Genomic DNA, 23,216 nt, shown 5'->3' with positions numbered 1-23,216 from the left:
AGGGAGCCCATCACTTAAGTAGGGCACAAATACACCCCGGGTCGACAGCCAGTCCATCACTGTCACAGGCGGGCAGTTTAGAGGAAGGCAGAACGCTTACAGACACTCTGGAGAAAATAGGCGAATTTGACACAGAAGGTGCCCTAGATAGAACCCTGGATCATGCAGCTTTGAGCCACCAGTGCTAACTACCAGGCAACTGTTCCACCCCCCTTAGAAACATGGATTTTCTTCCATTATTCAGAAGGCAGGTTTTGTGTAATAAAACATACACTAAAAAGTAAATCTTAAATCTACCGATTTATCATAAACATTCATAATGCGAATTAAAGGTTCTTTCAATGGTGTTGATGCAGTTATTTAATGAAGATTTTAAAAATTGGGCTGTTCAGCAACGGAGTTTTGACTCCCCTGGTCCACAGTCATGTGCTGTATCCTACCCACCCTCCCACTCTCCCCAGATCGTTGGCGTTTGTACTGAGGAGCTGCAGGCGGCCCAGCAGTGGAACGGCCAGGGGATCCTCGACTTGTTACGCGGTGTCAGTGTGTAAGTCATGTCCTTTTGAAGCCCATTTTATTTTTTGTGTGTCAGATTTGATTTCCTGGTTTTTAATTCAACTGGGTGTCCGAGAATGTACAGTGCAGTCCATAAGGATTTGGACAATGACACAATTTTTGCTGTTTTGGCTCTGTACTCCAACACATTGGATTTGAAATAAAACAATGACTATGAGTTAGAATTCAGAATGTCAGCTTTAATTCGAGGGTATTTACATCTATATTGGGTGAACCATATAGGAATCACAGCCCTTTTTAAAAATAGACCCCCCCATTTCTTGGGACCAAAAGTAATTGGACACATTAACATAATCTTAAATAAAGTTTAACACCTAAAATATGACAGATGAGGTGGATCTTTGGATTATGAGTAGTTCCTTTTTTCTCCACACTTTTCTCTTTCCCTCACTCTGGTACAGGTTAATCTTCGTCTCATGTGTCCACAAGGCTTTGCGCCAGAACTCTAGAGGCTTTTTTTTACCTGGCCTTTCTGTGGTAAGGTTTGCACCTTGTAGTGAACCCCCTGAGATTATTCTGGTGTATTCTTCTCTGTATGGTAGTCTTTGACACATTTATACATGATGGAGAATGTTCCTGATCTGTTCAGCAGTTGAAAAGGGGTTTTTCTTCACGATTGAAAGTATTCTTCGGTCATCCATTACAGTGGTCTTCTGCTAAGCTCACCAGTGCGTTCTTGCTTCTTAATGCACCAAACAGTTGAGTTTGACACACCTAATGTTTTGGCTATGTCTCGGATTGATTTATTCTCATTTTTCAGCCTCATGATGGCCTGCTTTAATGGCCTTAACGTTTCTTTGGTCCTCATGTCGAGAAACAACAACAACAAATGCCACATCTAGAATCAACTAGTTAGGGCTCTTGTGCATGAACTAATGATGCAACAACACACAGCTGGCCGAGAAACAACTGAGCAGCCAATTGTCCAATTACTTTTGGTTCCCTAAAATGGTAAGACTGTATAAAAAGGGCTGTGATTCCTATATGGTTCACCCAATACAGATGTAAATACCCTCGAACTAAAGCTGACATTCTGCACTTTAAACTCATTGTCATTGTTTCATTTCAAATACAATTTGCTGGAGTACAGAGCCAAAACAACAAAAATTGTGTCACTGTGCAAATAGTTACGGACTGCACTGTATGTCAGTTGTTCAGCTAATAGGTGCAGATGAATTCTGGACTTATTTCTACCACCTTGTTTCCTGTTATTAAAGCTATATCAGTACTTTTCTTATCCTTTAATCTTCCTGGTGTTTTCTTCTTTAGACCAAAGTAACGGCTCCATAGTTTTTGCTGGGAAGGCGAGGAATAATATGCTGACAGTAACTCAATAAAGCAGGGTTCTACTTGCAAAATTCCCTAAGTTTAGCATATGGAGTAATTTTTCTCATTTATTGTTGTGACAGACGTTCTTTGTAAATGTATTGTGCGAAAGATTGTCGGCCAAATTCCAGGCAGATTTGTAAATACAGACAGCTAAAAAATGATATATTTTGTGGCACAATTTATGTGCACCTATTAGCTGAACGACTGACATCTGTTCTTGTTTCTTGGGATCTTTTTTTCTGCTCTCAGTCAGACGCCCAATGTAATTAAAATGTGGAATTGAGCCTGAGCCTTACAGTGCACCTAAAAAATATATACCATTTCTTAATGTGACAAGTTAGTTCTCACTGTAACATGCGTGGGAGCATTCAGCAACAGGAGACTTGATGGTGTGTTGGAGACGGTACACACTGCACATAAACCTCCTTGTGTGCTGGGGTGAAGGTGAGTCACTTGGATGTCAAGATAGCTGAAGGATCTGTCTGTGTTCTTCCAGTCCCCCAGCTATCTCCTGGGTTCTTCCTTACAGATATTTCAAATATCTCAAATAGCTCTGCTTGAGTTAATGTAAAATTAAATCAATAAACATTTTAAAAAAATCAATTAAGCTACTGTGCCAAAATGCTGAGAATCTGTAAGGAAACTGTTCTTACATTTAAGAAAATGATTTATCTATGATTTCACCCTGCAGTAAAAACTATTTTCAAAAGCATAGACAATTTATTTGTCACCTTGAAGACTCTAGAAAAACATGTCTAATGGTATGCTCTCCCAAGAAAAAGTAAATGCATTTCCTTGCTTCAAACAGAAATTATTTCAATGGCCATTGAAGATAACTGAAGTAACTTCGGATTGCAGGAGCAACATAACCAGAATATATTTTTAATGGTACTTACAAGACATAAATTACATTTACATTGAAAAAGATCACTGAGAGTAAAAAGGACCAAATACAGCTGCACAACAAAGATGCATCTGTGGGTGGGCACATGACCCCACAGTTTTTCACACCAATCACCACTCCCCACTAAAGTCTCCTTTCACCATTTATATGATCTGATAAACATTAACAAACATTAAATCTAAAACCTTAGCTACCTAAACGCGTCTTACATGAGTAAATGTCAATTCCAACTCAGTTACACGACCCCCTGGTTTTCATTCATTCTTACGGAGAATTTTTAATTGATGCATTTTTTTAAATAAATGGCATTTGTCATGAATGCGTTCGAAATGGAGAAGTATTTGTTCTTTATTAAATCAAATGTTTTTTATTGTTTTGTGGACAATTTAACTGTCTTATTTTCTACTGTCCTCAGAAAACAATGAAAAATGGCAAAATATTAAAAATGTTGCACCAATGCAGGGAAGCATCCATTAAGATCGGGTTAAAGATCATAGGTTTGAATTCTTCCCGTAGATATGGAATAATTATTTTCCACAGAAATTATTTCATTGTTCCAAATTTTAATTTATTGAAATAATTTGAATTCATAGATCTCTGAATATATAGAACCGTAATTACCAGTCTGAGCAAACTCAACTACTTGTGCCAGTATCTAATCTTTTCTTCCTCTTTCCTGTGAAGTGCCGGAGGCCCTTGGCTGATCACAGACATGAGGAGAGGCGAGACTATATTTGACATTGACCCACACCTACAAGTAAGGCCTTGAATAGAGCAATATTCCTGTGTGTGCATACATTATTAATGGAAGCACAGTGCTCCCCTCTGCTGGTGATGTTTCTCTTTGCACTTTATCTTTTCAAGCTGAGCAAAAAGGCTTGCAAATACTCACCCAGTTTTTTTTTACTGGCAAATAAAGAACCCAAATTAATTCGCAGCAAGGATCTGATTGTTTAAACGCAGAAACGCCCATCCTCTGTGGTGGATGGAGTGACTTCAGTGTACTTGGAATGCATTCTCCTGCCTGGACCTGTGGTGATTTTCCCCGTTTTCCCCGTTTACTTCAAGCAGGAGAGGGTGGACAAGGGGATTGAGACCGACGGCTCGAACCTGAGTGGTGTCAGTGCTAAGTGCGCCTGGGATGACCTGAGCCGACCCCCAGAAGACGAGGATGACAGCAGAAGCATCTGTATCGGATCACAGCCTCGCCGCCTGTCTGAGAAAGGTCAGGACACTCGCCTCTGTGTGACCAAGGAGGTAGAGAGTTTGCAAAACGGACACTGCAGAGGAGCTGGGAAACTCCAGGGGCACTGCTGCAGACTTACTCTGTATACATCTTTCTATTCAGACTTACCTTTTCTCTCAATTTTCCAAAAGTCACTGTAAAAGTTCATGGCAAATATTTCCAAAGAGGCTGGATTTTTGGAGAGCTGGGCTCTTCATTTATTTGTAGCACTCATGGTTTTGAAATTCTAGCTAGGATTAAAATGTAGATGGAAAATGTGGAGGTAAGTCTCCATTACAGCAGTACATTTAAAAGTTGTCTGATTTAAATGCAGAAAGGTTGTTTAAAAAATAAGACCATTCTCATACCCGAAGAAGGCTCCACAGCCGAAATGTCAGCATGGAATAAATCTACTTGTTCCTAAAACTAAGACTTAATTCAAATCCTGGTTCACAATTGACCATGGAAATATTGAAATGTGAGCGATATGAGTTTTCTGGAAATGCCAAAGCTTATTTTAAAAAAAATGAAAAATGCACATGGAATTCATACATCATGCCTTTGTGGATGATTGTCCTTGATGTTTCTTAGGAAGTCTGCATCATTTTTTAATTTATTCCTGTTTGTTCTCTGTTGCCAGGATGGAATGCTCAATGTGTATAACTTAGGATAGTGTGATTGTACAGCTGTGCTGGGCGATAGCTTGCCATTTTCCCATCTGTGTCATGGCTAATATTTGCACTGCTGAAAAAGCGTTTACTTCTTCTTAATTTGGTTGATTGGATATTTTGGCTGTGGCCTTCACAAGGACAGTCTCGATTGCTGACTGAATCTGGATTCATGGGTGAAACAAATTCTTTCAGATTTTATATTTTATTGGGTGGAGGAAAAGAATATAAACACAAAGGTGTTAACAATAAGAAAGAAAGGGTAGTTAACTGGATTCTGTAGGTGGGAGAAAGTATCATTTTGTTGGTTTTTAACGCTTTCACAACGTACCTAAGGTGTAATTTTTCCCATTAGAACAGAAGGATTCCCTGAACCTTGTAGATTTTTTTTCTGCAGTTAGACCCCAAGCAAAAGACACTGTGCGTGAAGATGGATGGTAACTTGGGAATCATCAGTGAGAGGTCAAGATCTAATAGGTACAGTCACAGCAGTCACGTCTATAAACAGGAGTCACATACAGTACATTTATGCAGAAACGCTGTTCCAGGACACTCCCAGAACATGTTGTAGAACAGGTGGGTGGAGAGCAGGGGCTCTCCCAGCGCACCTTCCATGGGGAATGTGGGGAGCCTGTTTCGTTCACGCCTGCCACTGCGACCTCGCATCTACTCTGAAACAGTGGAAAGGTTTCGGTTATGTGACAGCGAGCATATGTGACAGGGTTATGTGACAGGGGCGGAGCGGTGGCTCTGTGGCTAAGGATCTGCACCTGTGGCTGAAAGGTTCAAATCCCGCAGCCGCCAGAGGAATCCTACTCCATTGGGCTCCTGAGCAAGGCCCTTAACCCCAACTGCTCCAGGGGCGCTGTACAATGGCTGACCCTGTGCTCTGACCCCAAGCTTCTCTCCCTGTCTGTGTGTCTCATGGAGAGCAAGCTGGGATATGCGAAAAGACAAATTCCTAATGCAAGGAATTGTAAAGGGTTAATAAAGTGATATTATTATTATTATTATTATTATTATTATTATTATTATTATTATTATATGTTGTTTGTGTCTGAAAGTGGCAAAATCAATTGAGGACACGACAGCTTTTTGAAACCGCCTGAATTGATTTTTGGTGTGTTTGCCCTTAGACACAGAGCAGATCAGAGAGGCCCTGCGGAAGGGATTGGAGATCAACAGCAAACCCGTTTTACCTCCCATCAGTGGCCAGAGGCAGAACCATGACCGGCCACAGTAAGTCTGTTTTATTGGGGTTTTTTTTTATTTAACCGCAGTGCAGCAGCTGTTGCCAGTGTTCCCGACAACTGTAGTACATTTCTGTTTACTGTCTGGAGCCGTCGGAGAGGATCTGTATTTAACGAGCCTGACTGCGGTGGAGATTGTGGTGTCTTGATGCAAGCCAGAAACGTAACACCCTGCGCTGGCTCTGTCTTCTGTCTGCTGGTGGTAGAGGGCAGCAGGATGGCCTAAACAAAAGCTGTGACGTGCTTCTCCTGCAGGAATGGGAGATTGACGAAGATGTCATTGTGCAACAGAGACATTCGTATTATTCATTTATATAATATATAAAGGTCATGTGTAACAAGAAACTTGTGATTATGGAATCTATTATTATTATTTGAAATTGCTAACATAATGTAGCAATAAAAAGTTAAACTAGTTTGATCACTTTGGTCCATCGTCATGTGGCTTTTAGTGCTGCTTTAGGGCTCTCAGGTCCTGGGCTGGAATCTGAAATGGGCCACTTTATGTGTGGAGTTTGCTGCTTCTACATGGGTTTCTGTGGTGCACTAGTTTCCTCCAGGCTTTCAAAGACACGCTAACTGGGTTACTTTATTTAGTGACCCAAATTGTCTCTGTCTGCACACGGGGAAGCCTATGCATCTGATCTGGCATGGGCTGGTGTCCCATACAAGATGCCCCCGGGTCACTGCGACCCTTACCAGGGATAAACGACTGATCATGGGTGACCCTGGAGACACTGTCACACTATCACATGAAGTGGTAGCCCCCCCCCCCCCCACACACACACAACTACTTTTGTCCCTTCAAATGATCCATATTTATCGTTAAAACTATGGGAACCTAATTTGGGATTAGTTTCGTTTTCTAGTTTAAATGGAGGCAAAGGTAAAACCAGACGATTTCCCAGTGTTGATTCTAGACCTTCCCCAGCGTTTATTTTGGTTTCTGTTCCGAGATCAGACCCCAGAAAGGGGCCAGGCCTTGCGATTAACAAAGGACTGTTGGAGTGGGGGGAAAGAAAGAAATGAAAAAGAAAAGAAATAAAACAAAACAAATCATGATCAGAATCAACACTGTAGAGGGATGCAAATGAAAAGTTGTAAGTAAAACTGACGTGCTGCATTATGGTCTCAAAAGCATAGGCTTGTAAACTTGGATGGTTTAAATTTACATCTACCTTTCCTTCTGACTTGCTGCTTGGCATTTATCGTTAATCTACTGTATTTGAAAACTTTCAAATGCAATAAAAGTCACACCTATCTGGCTTGCATTGTATATAAATGCACCAAGCAGCTGATAACTTGAGTTGCTTGTTAAGCTAAAATGATGTTGCAGCACAAAAACAGACGGCCAATAATGAGATCTTCAGGGACGTGTGAGGGAGACTTTAAAAAATGTTTGGAGTTGGGTTTTTTTTTTTCAAAAACCTATTAAAATGGCAGAATTGTCAAATGAGCTATGCAGTGGGAGTATTACTATTAAAAAGAAATGTTGCATGTTGCTTTTAATCTGGAAGGAGCATTTCTGATGTTTTTCTGCAGAAATGGGAGGAACAAAGTAAAATGATTAAGTGCCTGTCTAGCTAGTCTCCCTGTCTGTCCTGGCTTGTTGTTTGCTGTGTGTTGCAGATTGGCACTGAACAGGCCTGTTCAGCCCCCCTCCTCCTTCGGCAGCCATTTCTGGTAGTTTGCATTAGTCCCAGGGTGTTGGAAACCAACGTTAACATTTGCTCTGTGGATAAAAAGTCTCTGAAGAGAAGTTGTCTTCTACTAAAATTCAGAGCGAAACTTAAAAAGTGACCTTTTGTATACAAAATATTCATTTTCATTCTTCATATGCACATTAATTGCTAAAGTAGCTCATCTCTAAAATGCAGCATTTTTTCAGCATAGTTAGAAATAGCATCTGTGGCACAAGTTGTAAACTGTGATGTTTTTTTTCCATATACCTCTACAAAGCCACAGATAGAATCTGTGCACTGCATGGACTTCCGTATCTCCCATTATATAACTTGGCAGCTAAAAAGGATTAAGGTACATTAGCCATAATTCAGGGATCAGGTTCCAGTCCATAATCAAGGATTTTACCTTTTCTCTTCAGCTTTAAGTCACTAAGGACCTGCTGGGGTAGAACATATCTACAATTTTTTTACCCGGAACACTGTAATCTAATTGGCTGCCAAATTGTTATTAAAAATCAAAAAGGCTTCACTCAGACCTTAAAAGTAGTGAGGTCCACGTTATATGAATCTGAACTTGTGGAAGACAATAACATGTCTGAGACATTTTGTTTAAGAGGGGAGGGGATGGATTCCTGCGTTCCTCTTGTCAGAGATATTTCCTATTACCTATGCTGAACAGCTGATTTGTGGAGCTCCCAGGGAGTCTTGAGCTTCCTACTTGTATTCACTCACCTGACCAACCTCGAAGGTTACACTGGATCGGGTAACAGCAAGCAGTGAATCATTGCCTGAAGACTTGTGAGCAAGAACCACCATCCTGGCCCCTAGCCTTCTGTTGCTATGTTGCAGCAGGTTTAATAAAATTAAGATAAACAGGTTCTATACTAGCTTACTGAAATAATTCACCACCTTTATTCAAAGGCAGCATAAGATGTTTCTTCTGGTCTTGCACAGATCTTGCCTACAATGTGAGTAAAACTCAGGCAAGGAAATCTGAACTCTACACCAATCAGGTTAATGGGTGCTTTGAAGACCACAAACTACTTGTCCTTTGAAGACACGAGCATCTGGAAACAGCCCCTACTGTTTCCTTTTCTGGGTCAAAGGACATGATGTTCAGCTAGTATGTTTTGGATGTAATTGGAAATTGTGTATTTTGATTGTGTCATATGCTCTTGAAGGTGCTTAATCTGAATTTGCGAGCCTGTGAGCTAACAGTACTGTACTCCTGATAAATTGAGAGAGATCTGCTGTTTTCAAAGGTGACAAAAGTCTTTTTTCATTCTTGCACAAGAACACCTCCTGTGATAATCTGTGGGATATGCAGCTTGTTCTTTCCAAAATTGACATTAACTGAATTCCTGTACTTTGATCGGTAATTTCCATAGTTTAAGATGTCAGAAAAGCTTTTCACAAGTGTTTGGTCTGATGATATTGCGGTTATTTGTAGATGACCTTGATTTAGTTTCATGGTGTTGCCATGGAGTGTCCCTCTCTCCCATCCACACACTTAGACTTAAGCGGTTCCATTTGCAAGCGATCCTGGCTTTGATTATTTGTAGTTGCCTAGAAACACGAATCATGCGATGTTGAACGTTTACATTAAGTGTAGATTGTCATCCCACAAAGCTTCTCAATCCACCAAAACATGAGGCTTTGCAGCAAACATTAAATATTTCTGTCTTCGAACATCTCCACAGGATCAAATGCTGACCGATCATGTCAAAAATAATGCTGTGTGCAAATGCACCCTGTCTATTTGATATGGACTGTGCACAGTGAACAGCTGTATCGGCTGTCTGGCTTCGCCATGTGATGCCAGCCTCTCGGCTCGGCATCGCGGGGCCTCAGTGGGGATCTTTCAGCTGCTTCCCCTGCTAGGAAATATGGGAGGTGTTTTTTATAGTGTAGATGACCTTTAGTTAAATCCACCTGAAAGATTTAAATTGTGAAATGATCTTTCCCATATTTAATTAGCTCTCAAATGTACTTGATTTTACCTCTGAACACCTGGAATCCAGGCGGAACGTTGGTGTGCACATGGAAGCCATTTCTGGATTCCTGCGTTCAGGAGGAAGTACAATTCAGGGAGATAAAACTGAGCATTTGCTGTCTAGGTTGTTTACCCTTAGTTGCTCAGTCTAACAGGTGTCCTCCAGCTTCATTTTTAAAGGTAAGCATTGAGAATTCTAGTAGTCTGTACAGAGGTGGCTTTGCAAGCCGTTTTCTCCAGCTGTTGAGGATAGAGGACCTCTGCAGGCTCTTGTACTGCAGATCAGAGGTGCTGCCAGGCAGTCAGGGCTGCTCTGTGGTGCCATCTGGTGGGCACTTATGCTATCATTTCTGCTCTCAGTGAGTAATCCAAAGAAGAGAATACCCTTTTCCCCAAACTCTACATGACGTAACTACTTGTTAGAATACAGAATGATTTTTTCCCTTCTCTGAACTCTCTTTTTAGGAATGTTTTAGTTTTATACTCCAGTGTCAACTTCCTTATAGAATGTTTAGCTGCAGGAGTTTTCCAGCTGGTTATGAACCATTCATTTAAATGAATTTAAACCATTTAGCATTTAAATGATGTCCATTTAGTGTGTTAATTTTCTTGAAGGATGTTTGTAGAAAGTAGATTGAACTAAAGAGATTTTAACCTGTTTTTAATTAATGACCTTGGAATGCAACTACTTGAAACCTTCTCTTGGCAGTAGTATTACTTGTTATAGATCATATATTTTTGACTTTGCTCTAGTACAGATCTCCCCCTAATTTCTCCATAGACAATCAGTGGGCCACTTGCAGAACCAGCAGACTTCAAGGTAAGCGCAACCCATGAAGAAAATACACATCATTCTTGCTCATTGTGACATCTCAGAAAGAACTGCGCTTTTTGTTAATGATTCTCTGACGGTTCAGCTCATGGACGAAGGCTGGAGTTAGATTTTAAAAACTGGGGTGGGGGGTTAGTATGGAAAGTCACACTTGATTGTTGGGTTTTTTTGCAGAGCCATCAACAGACTGTCATAAGATTTTGCTGCAGTGGATTTTGCAAACATATCTTGGAGAATTGGTCTAAAACAAATCCTCAGAGAGAAAACGTTTGCATCTGCCTTGTATATAAGTAATCCATGGTTTGAAGGCTACAGTAAAACTCCCCTGCATTGCAGAGTTAACACGGCAGGCTGTCAGCTCAGTAGTTCATTAACTGCATACCTAATGGAAGTTGTCCGGGGGGCTAATAAGGGCGCGGAGTTGATTTTACGTGTTTTCTCCGGAGAAGAGTTAGCAGGGGACTGATTGCTCAAGCTCATATTTTGTGCTGTTTTTACAAACTAAATTCAACTGACAATCATCCTTTCTTCTGTTCATTTTGGGGAGGTAGGCAGTGGAGGTGAAATTACATCCTGCAGGTGCAAAGCAGGGATTCAGACCATTAACTCTCCTCTCTGTCCCTGATGGAGAAGTATTGCTGACATTATAAACAAGGTTTTAATCATGTCCAGTGTTTTTGCTCAAGGACTGTTTTCATCTCAGTACCTATGCCTATATAATAGAGGTGCCCTGAAACTCAAAGATGTAAAGCTGGTATAGCAACCACAGGACCAGGTAGATTTATTAAGAGCTGTCTATTGAGAGTTCCATTCTTGCAATATATTGTTACACTAAGAAATCTGATCAACTTCACAAGCACTTTACTAGATTTGCCAGAAAAGGGGGAAAAACTTTCCAAGTGGAATAATTTTTGTTTTTGTATTTTCAAAAAGTTATGCCAGTCATCTTTTTTTTAAGGAAAGCCCAGAGTTTTGAGTCTACATTTATTTAAATGCTTCTGCCCAAGATATTTGGTTTAGTTATCTTTGCTAAACAGGTTCTGAATTTTCTATTCACATGTGTTAGTTAAATGGAACGTATGCAAGTGTTGGACATGACAGTCTGTTGAAAGTCTGGAGCCTCTTAGACTCAAGCAAATGCATGATGATGACGACTTTGGACCAGAACAGCAGCCCTGTGCACATGTGCACATGTACTAAACAAGACAAGGAGGAATGCAGTAAGGGTTTCATAGCGCTGGTCCGATGTGGCTGACAAGCTGTCCTCACATAGGCTTCAGATGAGGCAGAGAATGTTAATAGAGAAGTAACATGGGCATATGTGTATACAACTCTGCTGCCAGACTGAGACGTGAGCGTGGAGGGTGGACTGCATTTTTGCTGCACACAGTGAAGTGAATGTTTCCGAACAGCCAGTCCTCCTGTTGCATACTTTTCATATCCCATTATTCACTTACTGTAGTACTCCAGGCCTATTGTATTGAGACTAAATATAAGAAAGGCAGGGAGCCGCTTCCTCACGCAACCTGCGATGGAAAGAAAGCCTGAAGTCCTGAAGACGGCTCAGCAACCGAAATGGTTGCCTTTCTGCTTCTCGACGTGGAATTCATCTGCTTCTTATATGGAGAAAAGAACCAGATTAGTCATTTCGTTTTAGCAACCGTCGGATCACAACTCTCCAAGAATAGGTTCACACGGAAAGAAGCATGCACGGACAATTCTTAGTATTGTTCAGATTATTTTCTTCTGAATAAATCTGAAGAAAAAATGGCAGAAAATGGACCACGCTTGTTTGCAAAATGGTGCTGCTGATGTTGGTGTATACTCATGCTTTATTGCTGTATCCTTACATTGTGCCGTTCTTGACCAATTGCATTTGGTATACTTAACGTGTACTTGCATGTTTTTGGTCATTTGAGTTTTATCCAGATACTTCACAGAACTGCATGCTGGAGTAAGAGAGTAGAGTGGGTGTTGGTTCAGGATGCAGACTGTAAAGGGGATGAGTAGAAGTTAACATTTACTGCGCTGGCTCCTGTCAGCTTGTGTGCTTCTGTGGTGGGGAATAGGCATTTGGGTATTATAGTGTGACAGCAGTAGGGAGGCTGGACTCTCACCTCAGCAGGTCTGTATTGTGCATGGCAATCTGTTGACAGTGCAGTAGCACAGTAGAGTTGGCTTCATGGCAGTTTGTAAGCCTCAACAGACAGCAGAACTTTCAACTTTCATGAAGCAGATTTACCGGTTGAGAATTTAGTTACAGCTTAGCGTATTCACTTGTGCCACACAGCCGTATTCAAACAGTGAATTGAATGAATACTGCTTGATGGATATCATTTTGACTAATGACAATTCCATCACCTTATTCTGTGTGGGAGAGTGGGTGTCACTAGAGTTGGCGTGTGAAGTTTGTCATCACACATTACAGGGTATTGAGAGTGAAATGGCAGGGTCACGCCCTCGCATTCTGCGCCTCTTGTCCTGCAGCCAGTCTGGTTGACAGCACCAGCAGGTGACTGCAAATCGCCATTTTTAGTGGCTTTTCAGTTTTCTCTACTGAAAACTGAAGCCATGTTTTAATGCCTACACATAGAACAACACGGATGCCATTAGACGATACAGTGTTTTACAAGAGAAATTCTGCAAAGCCCGTTGATGATCACATGCCCCCTGAAGACCCCTAGGGAAAGATAGCATCTCCATGAAATAATGACCTTCACTTTGATGAAGGCAAGTGAACCCAGAGGAGCCCTAGTGTTTGGGAGAAAGCACACTGGTTCTGCTAAGCTTTACTTTCAGCCGCAGCTCAAAAAACAAACAAATAACTTCTGATTGTTTTCATGCATTTCAACAAAGATGAAAAGCAGGCTACTTGTCAGGCTTCTAAATAAGATACTGGTGAATTGCTCTTTTAAATTTGCTTTCCTAATTTTCTGTGGTTTAAAGGCATAGTCTGCATAGTCACATTTTAATGTCTGAATTACCTCATACCACTTAATCAAAACCTCCTTGAGATGCACAGGACTGTCTGACACTTTTGTTAGGGCTTTTCTGCTGCTTGAGATTATGATTACTTAATTTTAATGAATTAAACATTTCTCAGGACTATTTTAGGTATATGTTTTGAGTTAGATTTATGTACTATATTTCTGATAAATGTTCATTGTGATTGTTAGCGGATGAAATTAGTATTTTCATATCCAGCTTTTATCTTTTTTCCATAAAGGAAAGTTTTCAAAATGGATTCCCAGAAAAGTATGCCAAAAATAAGTGTCTTAATTACATTAGCATTGACGTTGGATGTATGTAGAGACATGTTGTATGTGTCATATGCGTCAACAAAAGTCTAAATGCAGTAACCATCTTCACCAAATGTCACCTTCTAAGAGTACTTAAATTTGCAGTGGACCTAACTAGACTCATGATAAACATTTTGTAAGCTTCCAGCCCTGCCCAGGCCAACCTCCCCCCGTAAACTACTGTGCTCCTCTTTTCAGGAGTCGCAAGGACAGTCTGGAGAGTGAGAGCTCTGCAGCCATCGTTCCCCATGAGCTGGTGCGCACCCGGCAGCTGGAGAGCGTGCACCTCAAGTTCAACCAGGAGTCCGGCACGCTCATCCCTCTGTGCCTGAGGTACCCCGGGCACTATTTATAAAGTGCAGGCATGCTTGTTAAAAATTTCATAACAGCTGTATGATAAGTGGAAACGTATGGGTTAAAGTACTTGCTCTCTTACTTGTGGCAATGAATGATCTTAGTCTTGTTCACTTATTCCTGCTTTTTTCTTACTGGTTCAGCTGCATACACCAGGTCCATATCCACCTGGAGCTGGACTGAAAACTGCACACAGAATTCTGGTAGAAGTGTTTAGTGTGCCTCACCTATAAGTTGTGTTTGAGGGACTGATGAGACAAAGCACATGTGAAAGCAGCTGCCTTGTCTTCATTGTTTTTTTTAACTGGGAAACAAGAGTAGCTCAGTATAAATTAAATGGGACATCTTAAACACTGTAGATGAAAAGCCCTAAGTATCAGTGAGATATAATAGTTTTTTACCCTATACCAAGGCTGGCAGAGTCCAAATATGTAGATAACCTGATGTTTTGAGGGATGTGTATTTATCTTCGCCTCTCCTTTTCTGGTATGCCTGTTGGAACAGTATGTTAACAACTGCTGATTACAGAAATCAGTTACAAGGAAAACGCCTGTTTCCATTTAATCTTTTACTGTGACTGAAATGGTTGTAATTTGGAAAAGGCTTACCACAGAAATGTATAGTCACTCCAGCACTCAGAGAATAGGTGTGTCAAACGTAAGTCTTGTGGTTCATTCCCACTTCAGTTAATTTAATTTTTTTGTGGGTGTTTACTTAATTGGTTATAGTAGTTCAGGTGGGTGGTTGCTTCAGCATGTGTAGGCTGCAAAGGAAAAAGTAATAGGTTTATTCCATGCTGAAAAGAGAAGAAAGAAAACACAACGTTTCGGACGTGGAGCCTTCTTCAGGTGTGAGAAAGACAGGGCAGTCAGAAAGACAGAAAGATAACCTATTACTTGTTTAATTGGGTATAGTTTATAATGTTTTGTACTTTACTGTTTAAAATACATAGAATACTCGATTCTTACCAAAGTAACTAGAAAACATTGAAACTTCTTCCAAAGGTTTAAATTCCTGCACTTAACCACACTGATATCCCAGGGAAGAGGCCAAGAACTCATAGTGCTGCTTTAGTGTGGCACCGCTAGAGCAGGCCATCCCAGAGTGAAGTCCAGTTAGTGTAAACGTTGGCAGGTGCTTTTGATATCCCTTTATGCTGTTCTGCATTTAGAAGGTGATTCTGACAAGACAATTACAGCTGGCTTCCCGTTTTCACAAATGCTCAATGTTTCTTGGTATGAGCAAATATATTATGAGTAATTGCCATAATGAGAGGATTTTATCTGACTGTCTAATGTTCTCAGTACCAGTAAATGAACAATAATATCGCATTCAGATGATGCAGAACATTTGACAGTAACAGACTTTGGTCATCTTTTTGTGCAAGAGGAAATGGGATCGTGAGCGATCTAATGGAAAGTGTGAGGCACTTGTGGATTTTAGGGAACAGGGAAACTAAGGTTTCATTTTTGGAGATAAAGAGCAATGCAGGGACTTTTTTTCTGTTCTTGATGGGTGATGGGTTTGAGATTCAGGCACACGTGCTGTGCTGCAGATGGATCCCAGACAGAAGGGTGATCAGACAAGGCAGGCAGCTGTAGTGTTTCTTGCTCCCTCCCTGCAGGGGCCGGCTGCTTCATGGAAGACACTTCACCTACAAAAGCATTACTGGCGACACGGCGATCACCTTCGTGTCAACAGGAGTGGAGGGTGCCTTCGCCACAGAAGAGAACCCGTATGCTGCCCACGGGCCGTGGTTGCAGGTAAGATAGCTGCCAGGACGCCTGGCCCCCATCCAGGAGCATTTAGTTTCCCTTCCTCTAGTACCCTGAGATAATGTTCCCACTTGCATTTCAAATATGGAAATATAATTATCTGCCGTCAAAATACATTATTCTTCTCCACATCCAGCTGAAAGCCCTCTTAACGCGGTGGAGCATTCCTGGGCCTGTGGGAGTTGCTTCCTGCTGTGATCTGTGAGGTAGATCACACACAGCTATAAACAGTACAGACGTGGCTCCCACATGAGGAAAAATGCATCATAAACCCCAGGCAGCAGGATTCCAGTAACCACCGTTACATAAGGCAGACTCGAGCCAAGTCCGACCACTGGATCGGAGACCAGGAACAAAAAATAAAACCGGTTTCCCTCTTTCTCTGGCAAAGCAGCATGTTGTTGGGAGATTCATAATAAATGATCAGAGTTACAATTCAGTTTCCTTCCCTAAATTAACAGAACATGGTGCAGTGCTGACTACATTGGAAGGCACTGATTTAAAAAGTGGGCCATTCAAAAGAAGAGCCGCCTAGATGTGTCAGGATGCTGAACAGTGAAATATGAGAATTTAAAAATTGATCAGTCTAGCATAGTGGTTTAATCAGTTGAGTTCAAATGTTTATTTTTTCCAGATATTGCTAACTGAGGAGTTTGTAGAAAAAATGCTTGAAGATCTGGAAGATCTGACTGCACATGAGGAGGTAAATATGCCTTTATTTTACAAATATTGTAAATATTGAGTGGTGCCTTAGGGTATTGTATAATAAAGGATTTAATATTGGTTTCCTTAGTATATGCGGTTATTCAAGAGGGCCTTTGTTTTTACGAAGTGTTTGCAAAGTTTTATATTAAGGTTAGGTATATATTCTTCCCCTGTGTTCACATGGGTTTCCTCCAGATTCCTTCCACAGCCCAGAGACATATTGCTGGGTTAACTGGCTTCTGTAAATTGGCCCTGGTGTGAGTGTATGTTTGTGTGTGCCTTGTGGTGGACTGGCGTCCTGTCCAGGGTGTATCCCTCCTTGTGCCTGTTGCATGCTGGGACAGGCTCTGGTTCTCCCGGGACCCTGTGTAGGATGATGTATCATTAGTATCTTAATTTGCTGTAATCTGGAGATTTTAAGATTTTAATGAGCATTGTTCACACTAACCATAATCTTAAATAATCCTCTTGATTACCATTTACATATTCTTTATTGACATTCTATGAACCTTCAGTTGATTTCAGTAAATAGTAATCAAATATCTATTAAATATTAATTTGTGGAACTTAAAACGAGACTGTGTAATTGACCAAATTCCAGAATATGTATGGTTTTTGTTGAAGTACACAACCTGCTGTTTAGTTTTATTAAAAAGTCCCCCAATCTATTTTTTTAATGATTTTATTTTCCTCTCTAAAGCCTAAATTGCCGAAGGAGTACAGCTGGCCAGAGAAGAAGCTGAAAATCTCCATCTTGCCAGACTCAGTGTTCGACAGCCCTCTGCAGTAACGCAGAAGACTACGGTGCCAGACTGCAGCTCAGAGCTGACAAGGGGACCCTCCAACAGAGATGAGCAGACAGGCTGAAATCGCCCAGCCGCAACTTTGCTGTTTGTGTTGTAGCTGCCCTTGGGGCTGGGAATAGGTTCTTTCGAACACCTGATTGTCGACTCTGCCTTGCTGCCCTTTGTCTGAATACGTCATCCTTCTGCACTGGCTGTTTTCTCAGCAATCGGTTATTTTGATCCTAAACCAACAGTGTGTTTTGCCATTACTCTGGTTCAGTGAAACGCATTGTTCCAGGGTGTTTGGACTCCTATGTTCTTGAAGATCTCACTGAGAATGGCTATTAAGGTTTTTTCAGTGCAAGACAAACACTGGCTAGAGAATCCCATGTTGCGACAGAATGTTTGCAAAGTCTGCCAGGCAACACATGGACTGACCTCTTTTCCTGGGCTGGTCTGTAACATAAGAGCATTGATCTCCATTCAAAACACTGGGTAGCTGGATACAAAGTTTTCACATGGCAGTGCTGGACTGTGGGTTTACTACAAGTGACCAGAGTGAGGAGTCACCACATCTGACACTATTAAGTTCAGTGTCATCACCAAGGGCTGGGTATGCAGATCCCAAGCTACACGTGCAGCAGATTTCTAAACCATTCGTTAATCAGTGTTTTTTTCTAATATGTTGACTGAAGTGCAGACCATACAATTTTGTACCAAGTGCAATTTTGTATTTGTAAATTGAACCTTACGATCATGCCAAAGATGTATTCGTTTGGCAGGTTAACTTATTAGAATCAGTTTCATATCTGACATTATAATAATTTCTAGGAAATATTGCTTTTTACTCTTTCTTCTGTGACTTGACAAGCTGTTCACCTATTCAGTGCCTGGGCTGATGTAGGATCTTAAGGTTTACGGAGAAGTTCATGCTGATACTGTTCTCAGAACAGAGTGCCAAGTTGTCAAGGTCTAGGATTACAAATCACCATTTAACTGACTCGCTGTTAAAACCCACTGTATATGATCTTGTTTCTAGTTGAAGCAAGCACAAAATTCCTATTTCTGTATTGTAAAGGTCATTTTTATTTTCAATATTTAAAGTAATATTTTAACTCCTTTTGCTCTTTGAAGTGCTTCTCACACCTACAAATTCATTTTGAGGTAAGTGTACAAAACATTCCATAAAAGGAAAATTCTACACAGCCCTGACCTCCAACACTTTGCACTTCTCTTGACTTTAAAAAAAGAAAGTTGCAGATTCCTAGGTTATGGGCCCCAATATGTATATTCCAATAAATCCAGGACAGTCACAGCTCCTTTGTTTTAATCTAGTAACCCACTGAATAAATTATAATCCAAATATTTGGTATAATCTATCATAATCCACATTTGGCATTTAAATGAAGTTTGTGACACTGTGCTGATATTATTGAATTATCCATTTTAAGTGTATAAAGCAGTTTATAAAAATGAAGTTCCTCTACAAATGGTTTAGTGTTTCAGGATTACCTTAGCTGCATATGTGCCGGGTAATGTTTAACATGAAAATGCAAAAGCATTCTAAATTCTAAACCATTTAACTGTAGTTCCTCAAAACTGCAGTTCTCTTCCCATTAAAGAGTAAAAATATTTGCCAAAAGTATGTTACAGTGACTGTAAAAACTGTAATTCTGCTTTCCCTTGTGCAGTACATGCAGAGGGTAATCTACAATACTTCAGAATTTGTAAGATTAACAGTTAAGATTCTAACACATTACAGTATTTAAGTAGCCTCGAGAATAAGGTCTCGAGAGAGCTGGTCAAAGGAGCAGCAACAGCACAGCTGCAGCATTTTTGCAAACATTTAAAAAATGTTTATCTGAAAAATCAATAGAATGTCAAACCAGAAAGTCATTTGAAACATCCGTTTATCGTCAGTAAAATCTCCTTCCGTGTCTTTCAGTGGTATCAGACAAAGATGGATCATTTTGAAGGGAATCCTGTATTAAAATACACACTCTTAAACATGTTTCCTTGTTGAAAATGTGCTTTTGTTAGCATGTTGGTTCTGATCCTGGAGAAGCTGAGGGCTCTGTTAGAAGACAATACAGCCTGCATGTTTTGTGAGCTTCACTGCAGTCAGTGTGATAAAAATCATTCACAGTGCTAGCAGCAGGCGCCTGCCTGTATGTAGTTTCCAGTGCATTTAACGCTTAAGCAATAGTCTTCTTTACAAGAAGAATTGGTACTGCATGCAATTAAAAGGGAGAAAACAAATTTAATGGAACTTTGTCCTTTAGAATCAAATACAGTAACTTTGAGCAAAAGAGTAACACATTGCACTGAAACGTAGTGGAAAGATGCTTTAAGCCACATCAATGGTAAAAAAAAATATTTTTTTCTGAAAGAAAAATACTGAATGTTTTCTGGATCCCCAAACTGATCCTTTTCATAATAGTTTCAGCAATTAGTGTCAGAGAGAAAAAGAGGCTAGACAAAAACATTTGTGATTTTTGCAAGTATTTGAAATCATAGAATGACCACCACTTTGTATTAAGGGAAAAAACGGATTTGGCTCTAGTTAGTACTGTTCACATTCATTTAGGTATTTCAGCAGTGTTTTTAACTGTTTCTCTGACCAGTACTAAAACTCATTTAAATAAGGGACCTTTATGATATTATTTATGAAGGCTTGGTTATTACAATTGAGCGGTGACACTACAATTGAGCAGCTCCACCCCAGTTCTCCAGGTTTTCATTTCCATCCCTGCTCTTAATAACAAATGAGCTGGTCGTCAGCATAAAGAGGCCAGTTTACACTTTTGTAGCAACATCAGCTGTGGATTTAAAGAGACCTAGAAAACCTGTCGGATTCTGCATTTAAGAGGACTGGAGCTGTGTGTCTGAATTTCAGAGTGTCGTACAGCTCTGCACTTGCATATTTACTGATTGTGGGCCACCTATCAGTGGTCATAGAGTGACCACATGAAAGAGCTTATCAGACAGGCGAGGGAACCATTGACATACTGTTGAGGAGAGCTTGCCAAGTTTGAAGTAGTTTTAAGTTCTGGACTTGAGGCGTGTCTGAACACAGTCTGGGCTCCTACCTTGTTCAGTCAGCCCTGTAAAGCAGTGATTTTCATCCCCGACTCTGGAGAACCCTGATCTCCTCTGGTTCACAGTCCAACTGAGCTCTTCACAAAGCCTAATTGATGAAGACCTTTTTCAGTTCCTAGGAACTTGGTTGGGGTTATTAATTAGTATTAACCTGTTAACATTTTCTGAATTTCATACCTGCCCTCATGTAGGTAATTGGACCTCTGCAGAACAGTGTCTGACACAGGGCCACTGTCTGCACACACGTATTGGACATTAATATCTGTTAACAAGCATGCCGAGGAGTAAGCAAATGTTCTAATGAACGAATGAGTTGAATCAAACTTAAAACATAGCCGTGCTCCATGACCTGGGTTGAAAGCCAGTGATCTCTAGTCGATATGATCCTTGTTTGAGCCCAGGCTATCTGACTGTCTCAGGTAGGAATGGCTTTAGCTTGACACACAGCAGTGTGCAGCCAGGCAGTGGTGACATCACTCCTCCAGTTTGTACTAATGTACAAGGCACTGAGAAGATTGCAGTATGAAAAATGGCAGATCATTCAGACATGGGAAGCTTATCCCCACCGTGTTGGTATATTGCTTCTGGTTATGAGCCGAGTGTGACAACTGGGTAGACCTAATTGTGAGGCAAAAAAAGAAAGGTTCTGCATTTGAAAAAATTTAAAAACAGGCTAACATTTTTGAATCTTTGATGTTTCAAAGCAAACAATTAAATAGCTCCTAAATATTGAGATGTCAGGTGTTGAGGTTAACTTGCACTTTCAAGCAGGTAGCTGTGTCGGCATGCGTAGACTGCAAAGGAACAGGTAAAGGTTCCTTTCATGCTGCAAGGAAAAGAAGAGAGACAATATTTTGGCTATGGAGCCTTCTTCAGGTGAGGTAAGCGCCACAGCCAAAATAGTCTTTCTTTTCAGCATGGAGTAAACCTCGACCTGTAACTTGCACTGTCTCAAACTCGAGGGTGTCGACTTTCTCAATTGCCCTGAGGCAAGATTTAGTGGGGAAATTTGGCAGTGCCTTCTTGGAAGGGTGAATTCACACCTTCGAGTGCTGCTTCCATCTCTGAATCCCAGCCGTGATCTGCAGTATCGTGTCGGCGTTGCTGCTGCTGCTGCATGATAGCAGTCAGGGGCAGTGGATGACTTGCAAATAAAGCAACTCAATTGGGATGCAGAGCATTTTACATTTCTCCTGCCTCTGCCCTTGACTTGGCACTGCGTGGTACATACTGGGTCCTAGATGGATTTGTAGTCATGCACAGTGTATAGCATTTGGAATCCTTATTACATGGAATGCCAACTTCTATCTCCTGTGTTTCAGCACAATCTGGCAAAGAATCACTTTTCACTGGGAGTCGAACCACACTTAAACCTTTGGCTTTTACTCTTGTCAGAGTTGCTGGATTTTATTAGTCTTAATTCTGAATATTTTCACAGTTCGTTCAAATCTCGGATTTCTGAGAGAGAATGTTCAGCTTTCAATGGGGGAAAAGTAAAAACAGTTATGGACTGACTCCTGCTTATTTCTCAGCAGTGAGACTACAGAAGTTTTTCATTAGTTTTTTTTTTTAAATATTGTAGTTTAATGTAAAAAGTGACAGTATATTTTAGTGCAAGATGAATGCGCATCGACTTTTGTAATACTTGTTTTGTGAATCACTAAACTGCCCGTGTCTGTAATCCTAAGTGCATTAAAAACTATTTACAGAACATGTGTGGCTTGTCTTCTGCAGCTTTGGGATTCTGCTAGATTAAGGGTTTGTCGAGTCTGTGGTAAAATATGTTTTTCTAAAAAACCTTTCCAATTCAGTTTCTCCTTTTCTTTTCAGCTAGGGACTGCAAGGATTCAGCTTTTGCCTGTGTCCAGCCTGGTCTTCTGAAGTGATCTCCCAGAATAGCACCTAGGGATGCCCTTACATAGGAAATCTCATGCCTACCTAGGACTGCTCCCAGACTTCACACTGTTAGGCTATGATCTATTCAGGATAAAAACAGAAGTGCTAAATAAAAAAATACATTGATTCTGGCATCCTAGGACCTGTTCCTCTCACTAATCACTTGAGACTAAGAATATAAATGGACGTTTAAGCTACTGTTAGCTAAGTAACATAAAACAAATGAAACATTCAATTCTTTGCGTGTGTGGTATTGGGAAAAATAAAGTATTGGGAGTGTTTTAGTATTTTGATCACCTGGTCATGACAAGTTACCTTGTTGCAGAAATGTTAAATTGCCTCATTTGTGGGAGACAGATACAGTAGGCATATGATGTTTAGGTCATTTAACTTGTGGAACATCAAGCCTAGAGAGGAAATCTAGAAAAAAAACAATAGTTGTATTCTAGCCCCTGAGCAAGAGAATAATGCCTCTGTGGCATCAGTATGTTGTTGTAGCACTTCGGCAGAATATGCCAGCAGTGTGACACAGCCCCTTCAGTTGTGAAACTAGGTGTCGTGTTGCCCACCCTGAGCAGATGTCTGCAAGTGTGGCATATCCACAGAGAATGATAGCTCTGTGTACAGCAGACCAATCTATGGTGAGCTCCAAGTGTAAAGGGCTGGTCAGGTTGTTACAGATACTCCGCTTGTAGGAAGTGATGACAAACGGACTGCTACAGTAATTGAGCCCCAGGATGTCATTACTGCCCTTCCTTGAGGCTCAGGTTGATATGACAGAATTCCAGCTCAACAACACCCATCCTCTGGCCGCTCATGTAACAACAGCTTTCTTGTGAGCCCT

The 23,216-nt window shown here is 40.8% G+C and overlaps 1 protein-coding gene across 5 annotated transcripts in view; it reads left to right on the top strand.

The window, feature by feature from the left end:
* The window catches only part of sufu (suppressor of fused homolog (Drosophila)), a 39,509-nt gene extending 17,322 nt beyond the window's left edge, over positions 1-22,187 (top strand). For 2 of the 5 annotated variants that reach the window (XM_006630869.3, XM_015347834.2), the window contains exons 6-14: positions 462-547; positions 3,494-3,566; positions 3,878-4,034; positions 5,839-5,941; positions 10,409-10,447; positions 13,957-14,091; positions 15,737-15,875; positions 16,522-16,590; positions 17,293-22,187. In XM_006630869.3, coding sequence (XP_006630932.3) covers positions 462-547; positions 3,494-3,566; positions 3,878-4,034; positions 5,839-5,941; positions 10,409-10,447; positions 13,957-14,091; positions 15,737-15,875; positions 16,522-16,590; positions 17,293-17,382 — 891 coding nt within the window. In that variant the 3' untranslated portion in view covers positions 17,383-22,187. The remainder of the gene's footprint in view (positions 1-461; positions 548-3,493; positions 3,567-3,877; positions 4,035-5,838; positions 5,942-10,408; positions 10,448-13,956; positions 14,092-15,736; positions 15,876-16,521; positions 16,591-17,292) is intronic. The other 3 variants (XM_015347835.2, XM_015347837.2, XM_015347836.2) reach the window with 3 other exon arrangements.
* The last annotated feature ends 1,029 nt before the right edge of the window (positions 22,188-23,216 follow it).

Source organism: Lepisosteus oculatus, chromosome 4 (genome assembly GCF_040954835.1).
Source record: "Lepisosteus oculatus isolate fLepOcu1 chromosome 4, fLepOcu1.hap2, whole genome shotgun sequence".
Classification (NCBI taxonomy): Eukaryota; Metazoa; Chordata; class Actinopteri; order Semionotiformes; family Lepisosteidae; genus Lepisosteus; species Lepisosteus oculatus.
This window is presented reverse-complemented; position numbering and strand designations above follow the sequence as displayed.